The sequence below is a fragment of the Apteryx mantelli genome, unplaced genomic scaffold (assembly GCF_036417845.1).
Source record: "Apteryx mantelli isolate bAptMan1 unplaced genomic scaffold, bAptMan1.hap1 HAP1_SCAFFOLD_20, whole genome shotgun sequence".
Lineage (NCBI taxonomy): Eukaryota > Metazoa > Chordata > Aves > Apterygiformes > Apterygidae > Apteryx > Apteryx mantelli.
In genome coordinates, this window is record NW_027118553.1 from 2,157,273 (window position 1) to 2,167,527 (window position 10,255).

At 51.3% G+C, this 10,255-nt stretch overlaps 1 protein-coding gene across 1 annotated transcript; it reads left to right on the forward strand.

The window, feature by feature from the left end:
- Positions 1–8,604: 8,604 nt before the first annotated feature.
- On the forward strand, positions 8,605–9,501 carry LOC136996075 (olfactory receptor 14C36-like; the record flags this gene model as incomplete). The annotated part of the gene is made up of 1 exon (XM_067317070.1): positions 8,605–9,501. A coding segment is annotated over exon 1 (897 nt), but the record flags the coding sequence as incomplete, so codon positions are not given.
- Positions 9,502–10,255: the final 754 nt, after the last annotated feature.

Genomic DNA, 10,255 nt, shown 5'->3' on the forward strand with positions numbered 1-10,255 from the left:
AGACACAGCCATTGCCTGTGGTGGAAGGGATGGAGTTAGGCAAGCCAAAGCTCAGCTGCAGCTGGAGCTTGCGCTGGAACTAGGAAGGGATGGGGAGGGCAACCAGAAGGACCTCTGTAAGTACATGAACAACACAAGGCAGGCAGCCAAGGAAAATATGGTCTCCCTGCTCAGTGGGGCAGGGACGTAGTGACAAAGACAGGGGAAAGGCTGAGGAGCTCACTGACTCTATTGCCTTGTCTTTTACTGGTGTTGCCTACTGCCAGGCCTCCCTGGCCCCCAAGTCCTTTGGCAGCTTCTGTGTTAGCAAAGCCTCACCATGGCAGAGGAAGATGCAGCTGGGGAGGAACTTTGCCCAGTGGGCACACTCAAGTCCATGGAATCAAACGGGAAGCACCCCAGGGTGCAGGGAGAGGTGGCTGGAGTCATTGCAATGCTGCTGTTGATCGTCTTTTAAAGGTCAGGGTAATCAGAGAGGTTCCTGATGCCTGGGAAAAGGCAGACATTGCACCCATTTTCCAGAAGGGCAAGAGGGAGGAGATGGGCAACGACAGGCTGGTCATCTTCATCTCAGTCCCTGGGAAGGGGATGGAGCAAATCCTCCTGGAAACCATCTCCAAGCCTATGAAGGACAAGGCCTGGAAGAGGCAGCATGCGTTTACCAAGGGGAAATGGAAACCATGCCTGACCAACCTGATTGCCTTCTGCCATCAGATGAATGCCTGCGTGCACAAGGGGAAAGCAGGGGATTTTGTGAACCTTCACTTTAGCAAGGCCTTTCACACAGTCTCAAGTGCTGTGATTCAGTGAAGAGGCAGAGGAAGAAGAAAGGACAGAGAGGCAGAAGAAGAGATCTGAAACATGTCTATTTAAATAAAATAGTTCCTCAGAACAAAGTTTCTCCATTCCTCCACTGCTACTTCAGAGTATTGCCAGCAAATGTATTTTGATGAATAATGTGTATATATGTATGTACACTTGCATAGACAGGCTAATTACTGTAGTACATGAACATGGTGCTGTCAATGAATAAGAATGAAAAAAAATATTTGGCAATGGTAAAAACTGTGTGAAGTTTTGGAAAAGAGGATTCTTGTCAATTATTGCATTGAGTTATTTTTTGAGAAGATTTCAACTTAGGACAAGAATCTCCTTTTGGGGCTTGATTCATTGGACCACATAGAGAGGCTGTTGCTGCCTGAGATGCCCTGGGGTAACTGTATTCCCATGTGGTGCTGGAAATTTTTGATCTGTCTCCTGCAGGACCTTAGCTTGTCATTAGGAAATGTATCCCAAAACAACTCAGTTGAGACAACTTATTTCCCTCCATTGACTTGAAAGGGAAGTCCAGACAGCTGGGTTAGCCAGAGACATCTGCACTGATGGGGTCTGGCATGGGGTGAGATCTGCCTCCTCTCTGCTGTCCCCCAAAATGAAGTTGCACTTCATCATTGACTGTGGAGGGAATGAAAAGGGACTGTAGCCAGGTGTTTTAGGGACTCCTTTAAAACATCATGGTAACATAGGTGTGTTGAGATTTGTGCAATTTGGGCACCCAAAAAAAGATGAAGCTGGTCACCCTGCTTTCCTCACCAGTCGAGACAGCCCGACGCCTCAGAATGCGACGTGCTCTGTGCAAAGAGCAAAGAGCGGCACGGACAGCCATGGGCAGGGGGTGGTCTCCTGAGCACCGGGCTCTGTGTGAGACACAACAATATCTTGCTTAATGGTGCAGGCCTGATTATAACAGAAAAGTTTAGAAAAGGACATTAAAACTGAAACAAGAAAGAAATTAAGACAAAGATTGAAAGCAAAGAAATGCTTTGTTATACTTTCCAGGGTTTTTTTGTGTTCTTAGTGTCTTTCTTGATTTGTTCTGTTTCTGTATACTGGTCTTCTGGGGAGATTATGCATTATCTTTTTGTCTGAAAAGGAAAGAGATTTTCAGAACTGGGGTGGGATGCACAGGGTCATGGGTGGCTGGTGCCATTGCAGGTGCCCTGGTGCCTTCTGCCCAGCCTCCTTCTGCAGCTCTGAGGGCTCTGGTCTCCTGCAGGTCTCCTGTGAGAGCTGCCAGGCCCAGGCAGGTGCCTCGGAGATACCGGGGCCTCTCCAAGTGCCACTGGGTGCTTGTGGTTGGACACCTGATCTCTGCCTGGAAAGGTGAAGAGCTGTTCTCAACATGAGAAAAAAATATGAGCCCACTTTCATCAGCTGAAATGACTGAATAAAGTTAATAAAATGTCAGTGTTTTCCCACGATGATGTAATGGAAATTTTGAGGAAGGGCATGAATCTCAGGAGCAGAAATGTTGATCTGCCCATTAACTTGTGTTGCCGTTGCTCTGTCTGTTATGCTTTGGTTTTAACCTCACTAATCTTTCACCTATTTCCACATTCCCAGATTACAGTGATCATTTCTACAGTGAACTTTGTGTCAGACGGTCTGGGCACATGCACTTTCCATAGTTTTCCAGTCCTCCTCCTCCCCTTAGTCTTTGTCATTCGGATACCTCTCAATTCTCCAGCTGCTGCTTTGAGCTTCAGGGAGCCTGGAGCTTGCCTTGTCTTTCAGCAGTCTAACTGTCTCTTCAACCAACTCCTGCACTGTGTGTTTATCCAGTCTTTCCTATCTATTTGTGAAGAACATGTCAAGGAAGGTTATTCCTTGTAGACTGTGGACCTCACTGGAGGCACCTTGGACTTGACATACAGTTGAGGAGTGTATTTTACTTCTTATGACACCGGATCAAGTTTATTTGTGTTTGATCGCAATTAAGACAAATCCTTCTGTGCCTGTTTGCAGCTAGTTGTCTAAGGAAAGCAGGTGGGAACTGGTGCACATGAGCTGTAACATTCAGCTACAGCCTTGAGTGGCAAAAGGTTAGATTTGAACAAGAGTGATCTAAGTTCCCAGTGGCTGATGAGGGAAATGACAGGGCTGGGGAGGTGGGGAGGAATATTTTCCATGGATGTCTGACCTCCAGGATGGTGCTTTTCCTACATGTCCAGACTTCATTAGGAGACACTCTGGATCAATATCAGTGGAGAGGGTGGATATCACTCTAGTTTGTAAGCTGAAAAATAAGGAAAACTTTAAAAGCAGAAATCCTTTTTTTTTTTCGATGCTCATTGAAATCTTCCTCTTGTAAATACACTCCTGAAACCTCTCCAATTAGCCACAGCACAAGAATTGAAGAGATGAAGAAAATTATGGGGAGAGGCATGGCTCCTTAGGGGTTTTTGCATCTTAATGACCCCTCTGGTGTCTTTGGTGCTGAGCCCATGAACCTCATATGCTGAGAGGAGACTGAAGCAACCTCTCAAGAAGTTTACGTCAGAAGCAAATCCCCAAGTTTCCTGGAGCATTAACATGTCCCACTGAGGGTCATTATCACCAAAGGCTCCCCAGGGGCTGATTAGAGCCGAAAGTTGGAGGCCCTGATTGCAGGTAGGCAAAGGCAATGTGCAGGTGGCTGTGATGCCAAGTCAACCTTGCTGTGTGTTATCAAGCAGAATGGCCAAGACCGACAGCCAGCCCCTGGGTAGGGTGATCCTTGTCCTCACATGTTGCTCAGGGCTCTTCCTTGGGGCAGTGTCAGGGTGGGGAGGAGCACAATGCCAAGTGCAGGACAACAATATGGCACCTCCTGGGCTCCGTGGAGGTGAGGAGGCAGCAAGGCCACATGGCTCTAAGGAAATGAAATCTTCTCATAGGCCTCATTGCCAGAGACACCAGCCATAGCAAAGGGGACAATGACCTCAGATCTGTGTGAGACTTTCAGCCTTGCCATTGCCCTCTGTCATCTCCAACACAAGCTGTCCTACGTTGTCACAAACCTGCATCTGTTTCCCTGAAGCCTGTAGACACCCAACGTGCTTCACCACCTTGCTCTCACCCTGGGATCTTCCTACCTCAAGTGATGTCCCTCTGTCCTTGCTGGCTGCTCCTTGAAACAAAAGGCAAGGGGCTGATCACGGAGTCCCTCTGGGTGTCCTCTTGCACCACAGCACTACCCTTGAGTGACATTCTTGTTACATGAAGTCCAGTCTGAACCTCTCAAGATGCACTTTGTGGCTCTTTCCCCTTCTCATGTGGCTTCCCACTACCAAGAAAAGTTCCATCATCTCTGAAAGCACCCTGTCACAGGCAGTCACAGGCGGCTACTGTATTGGCCTTAGCCTCCACTTCAGCAGGCTAAAGCAGCCCAGGTCCCTCAGCATCTCCATAGGGGCCATGTGCTTCACGCCCCCAATGCCATCTGGGCAGACCTCCTCTGGACCCTCTCCAGTTGCTCCACATTCCTCCAGCACTGGGCAGCCCACACTGGCACACACTGTTCCAGACGTGGCCACAGCAGTGCTGAGTGGAGGGGGATAAGAACTGCCCTTGCCTGGGTGGCCATGCTCTTCCTAATGCAGTCTTGTATGCAGCTGGCCTCCTTTGTGGTGAGCATGCACCACTGGCTCCCCTCATAATGTCCAGGCCTTCTCCTCAGGGTCACTCCTCTGCCGGTCAGGACTCTGCCTGTCCTGATGCACGTGTTGTTCTGCCCTGCTGAGGAGCCTTTCAAAGAGGACAGGATGTGGGGTAGACCCCTGCATACCGCAGCTTTACCTGGCTTCCTGGTCAAGCATGACCCATTCATGAAACCCATCTGAGCTTGATCATCCAGCCATCTTTTTGCCCATCTGAATGTCTACTGGACATCTACTACTCTCTTCTCCTCCACAAGTGCAGGCCTTTTATCACAGAAGGCAATCAGGTGGGTCAGGAATGATTTATCCAACCGTATCGTTGTCCTGCACTAGGCATTGCGCTCCTCTGTAATGGTGAAAGGAGGTTCCCACTAAGAGAGCAAAGCCTGCAGTGCCCAAGGCCAGGAGAAACAGAGCTGGGCCGTGCAGGAATGCCAGGAGAGGGGTTGACTGCCTGAGCTGACTCTGCAGCACCATTTCACCTGTGACAGACTTCTTGAACCAATCTCCAGGAAGGACAGGGCGACACAGAAGAAGTCCCTGGGCCTGGGCAGCCTGTGATCCAGCCACGCTGTGGACATTGTTAGCCTAGTCCCTGTTCATATCATCTGGTGGGGTGAGAAGAGGTTCGGGAGCAGGAGAGATAGAAGGGTTTGAGAGTGCAGGGACTAGAGCAGAGACGTTGGTGTGATGTGCCTCCCATTTATGCAGCACACATGGATGTAGATGGGGTGGACTTTCCCTAAAGGCAATTTGTCATTTGTCTGGGCACATGTAGGAAAGGCAAGATGCCCTGGGGCACTTGCCCAGCAATCACTCCAAAGCTGCATGGTTTTCCTCTAGGTCCCATGTTGTATCTGCTAGAGACATGCAGTTGTGCTGGACACGCCAGTCGTCTGAAATGGCCCTGCAGGCCTATTTCTATGTCATGAAATCAAGTGTCTGCACTGAACTACAACAGCTGTTTGTAACATTGGAATCTTCATCTGTCTCAGCTTCCTAGTGAGTGGGGCTCTAGTTGTAGTAGGCATCTAGTGTCATTTCAGATGGCCAAGGGAATTGTCCACCTGGCCCCCAACTGGTGCTCCAGAAGGATGTGGGTCTCATAGTGGCTCCATCAGAGCAAGCAGAGACTGGCACATGCCTGGGACCACCTCTGTCTCTTCAACTCTCCCCAGGTGTTTGTGGGTGAACAGCTGACTCTCATCCTCCATCTCCAGTGATTACAATGGCAGCTTAGACAAGGAACTCACATGCAGACCTCTATGTTGTTCTCACTTCAATTCTGGGAAGGGTAATCCCACCTCCTGTGAGTTTGTGGGGTTCATGAGAGGGATCTGTATCCCACTACATCCCAGGGCCTTCTGAATCAGCATGAGATGCCCAGACTGATTCATCTGAATCAATATCTGAACCATGTGTCCATGAATTCCCTTCTTGTCCCTGTCTAGGTGTCCTGCCTTGTTAGGAGATGGGAATCAGGGCTTCCAGAATGGGACATTTCCACCTATCATAGATAATCATCTTCTGAGGAAATAAATTGCAATGCTGGAATCAGACTCTCTGCACTCTTTAGAAAAGGACAATAGCTGGTTATTTTAGTCTACTTCAGGGAACATTTCCCAGGAGGGGGGAGCACAAGGGACCGAGAAATTCATGTCTTCAGCTGGGCCTCTGCTCCTGAGAGGGGCCAGGCTCCTGAGATGGAGGGAGCTCATGGAAACTGGGCAGCACTGCCCAAAGACAGCTGTGTCCAGAGGCAGCTCCTCTGCAAAGAGCAGCAGGGTTCCGGGCACTGCCTGCTGCTGCTGACATGAGATGAGAGAAGGCAGAGAGAAGTGAAAGGCAGTGTGGAGTGGGAGGAGAGAGGAGAGGTCGTTGTGGCAGAAATCCTCACAGCCCCTGACATGGTAAGTCTCTGACCGCAGGGCAATGCTACTGTGGTTCCTGGAGGCGTCTCCTGAACCCAGTCCAGGGTATGACTGTTTCTTCAAAGATTGCTCTCCCAGGATGGGGAGATGCTTCAGAGCAGGGATTCCCTGCCACACCGTCACAGGGACAGGGCATCCTGCTCCTTTCTTCCAGGGAGGGCTGCAGGGGTGTGGAACCTCGATGTCCACCCAGGTCTGCCCAAGGCTGTACTTCAGAGCAGTATCCCTGTGCCCCGGGGTGCTGTGTGCCTGGGGCAGTGACTCTGCTGCCTGCAAGGGTCAGCACTCAGCCTGCCTGGGGAGCTCCCCACAGCGCTGCGGGGAGAAGCTCTGGGTGACAGGAGAGACCCCTGTCAGGGCAGGTACTTTCTCCCATTGAGAAGCTGCTGTGTGGGTCAGGACTGGGGAACATATCTGGAGGAGACTTTTCAACAGGAATGCCAAGGCAGGGGATACCTGGAAGAGAAGGAGCTTTCATGAGCCTCTGCTTTCAGTTCTTTTCTGTTTGGGTGGAGTGAAATGGGATTGGATCTGTCAGCTTTAGACAGGGGACGGAGGCTCCAAAACAGTGACACAGAGAGAGGATCAGTTCTGGGAGGGACTCAACAAATGCTTTCATCCACCCCTCAGCCTAAGGACAGAGCCAGCATCACCTTTCCAGCCTCAGCAAGGTTCCTCTCACCTGCTTCATAGCACCTGAAAACATGCAGGTGCCCCTGGGCAGAGCCCTTTGCCCAGGAGGTTTCTGCAGGGCAGAGCTGAGCACCCAGCAGGTGGGATGGGGTCTGTGAGCACTGGCAGGGGAGAGACGTGGGGAGAGAGAAACAGCTCCCCACAGGGACGGCCCCAGGCAGCAGAGTCATGGTCAGAGTGTGAGAGGAAACCATCAACTGCTACGCCTCCTCTCCTCTCCCAGCCAGCACAGCCCTCTGCTCTCAAGGCTGTGGGGTGCAGGGCAGGAGTCGTTTCCTCAGTAGCCGGACATCCAGGAGAGGAGACAGTCCTGAGTGCCCCTCTGTCCCTCCCAGTCCCTGCCTCCCTCCGCACAAATATCATGGTATTGCTGCACATTTCCCACCTGTCCATGCTGCCCTTGTGCTTCCCCTTGGACTCTCTGGGCAGGGGGGTTTCTGATGCAGTTCAGACACTGACGCTGCAGGTCCTGCCATGCAGACATGTCCTTGACAGTGAGGTGCCCAAGTGCCCCTCTAACCTGTGGGTCTCCGGGCAACGCAGTGTGGGGGTGTGGGAATGAGCCAACTCTCCCTTCAGGACACCCCATCCTTCGGACATTCTGCCATTTCCCTGGGGTGTCTGCCTGGGCTGCAAGCTGCCCTCCACAAGGACACAGCTCTCCCATTGCAGCTGCATGTTATCTAGGTGCCCCAGGGAGAGGCCACCTAGATCCTGAAGCCACGCTGAGACATGCTGCTGGGAGGCTGGATGTGGGCAGCTGGAAGGAGCCCGATATGTTGCTGGCTAGAAGGAGACAGCTGAGACCTGCCTCACATCCCCTCAAAAAGAGTGCTGATGGGCACTTTGGAAGAGGATTCCTCTTCTCTCTGCAGTATCATTTCTTTTTCGGGTAACATGAGTGCAACTGTCCTCCACCTCCGAGGTGTGAGCACAGGGCAGCTGGGAGCAAGGCAGCTGGACAGGCCAGCTCTGCTCCCTCTGCACTCAAGACAGAGTGAATCCTTTTGCCTCTCCAGAATCACAGCTGCTCACTCTGAGTGCAGCAGCAATGCTGAGGATTTCTACCTCCAAGAATCCTCCTCCCGTGTGACAGGGTCAGCTAAAGAAAACCAAAAAAGCCTTAAAACTATTAATGACCCCACATTATGTGGAAGTGGGAGTGAAGGTGCTGAAAATGCCTTCAACATTATGAGTGGATGAAATCTGACTGGAACTGGGGATATAACAGCGTAGTCACCCCTGTTCCCATGTCCACAGTGCTGTAGGTCAGGGATGACTCCTCTGGAGCCCATGGGCAGAGGCCCCTGCTCCTCACAGCAAACTCAGCCAGCACAAACCAGAGATCAAGCCACGGAACTCAATGATGGTGCTGCTGAGATGGGGAGAGGTAATGTGTGTGTGTGTTTGGGAGGGTTTTATGAGAAATTTTTGCTCAGTCTGTCTTAACTTCTCAATGTCTTTTTTTCATCAGACAGTCCCCCTGTGCCGCAAAGGAGCAAATGTCCAACAGCAGCTCCATCAACGAGTTCCTCCTGGCATTAGCGGACACACGGGAGCTGCAGCTCTTGCACTTCTCGCTCTTCCTGGGCATCTACCTGGCTGCCCTCCTGGGCAACGGCCTCATCATCACAGCCGTAGCCTGTGACCACCGCCTCCACACCCCCATGTACTTCTTCCTCCTCAACCTCTCCCTCCTCGACCTTGGCACCATCTCCGTCATTGTCCCCAAATCCATGTCCAATTCTCTGTGGGATACCAGGACCATTTCCTACGCAGGATGTGCTGCGCAGCTCTTTTTCTTTGTCTTTTTCCTTTTGGCTGAGTATTCTCTTCTCGCAGTCATGGCCTATGAACGCTTTGTCGCCATCTGCAAACCCCTGCTATACGGGACCCTCATGGGCAGCAGAGCTTGTGTCAAAATGGCAGCAGCTGCTTGGGCCAGTGGTTTTCTCAATGCTGTGCTGCACACTGGGAACACATTTTCACTACCACTCTGCAGAGGTAACACAGTGGACCAGTTCTTCTGTGAAGTTCCTGAAATCCTCAAGCTCGCCAGCTCAGACTCCTACCTCAGGATGGTTTGGGCACTTTTAATTGGTGTTTGTTTAGGCTTTGGGTGTTTTGTTTTCATTGTGCTGTCCTATGTGCAGATCTTCACTGCTGTGCTGAGGATCCCCTCTGGGCAGGGCTGGCACAAAGCCTTTTCCAGGTGCCTGCCTCACCTGGCCGTGGTCTCCCTGTTTGTCAGCACTTTAATATTTGCCTGCCTGAATCCCCCCTCTCTCTGCTCGCCAGCTCTGGACCTGGTGGTGGCTGTTCTGTACTCAGTGGTGCCTCCAGCAATGAACCCCCTCATTTACAGCATGAGGAACAAGGAGCTCAAAGACGCACTGAGGAAACTGGTTCAGTAGGTACAATGTCAGCACCAATGTGCATCTGCTCCTCATTCCCAGGGTATTTGGCAACATACCTATGTGTTGCTCATGTCTTTCTTTCTTTCTTACTTTTCTCTGTTACATTCTCCTAAAAGAAATAAATACCTTGCTTTGTGACACTTGTCCTCAGGAATCTCTCATTTGAATCTGATCGAGAGACCGTGTTGAAGCAGGAAGCCAGGCTTCTGCCTTCATCAGCAGAGATGGGAGAACCTCCGAGCCCACTAGTCTGAGCTCCCTGGATGCCTTCAGTGCAATGTGGAGAGTTTCCCTTTGCAGTGTCTCTTTTGGTGCTGACACCAAGGGAGCTCAGGGGTCCAGAGTCAGGCTCCAATGAGTACAGCTGTGGCCAGACCATGGTTCCCCTGTCCCTTAAGAGACCTCAGCTCTTGTGGCCACTGCCAGGGTATGATGTCACACCCCTCTCCTGTGAGGGTGGCAGCCGGCTGTCACCATGGCCTGGTCCCTTCCCTCCACAGTGTTCCAACACTCCAAGCAGAGCAAGAGTGGAAAGGAGAAGATTCTGGACGAAGTCTGTGGGGACAGATCCTCTGTTCCTCAGGACCATTCCCCCACTACCACAGCAGACATTTCCTCACTGCAGCCTTCGCTTGGGGGCTGCAACTTTCCTGGAGACTCGTCCACCAACAGCAGCAGGACTTTCTCTTCTCAGGGCTTTTTTCCTCACTTCCACACTGTCCTGCCTTGCTCTGAT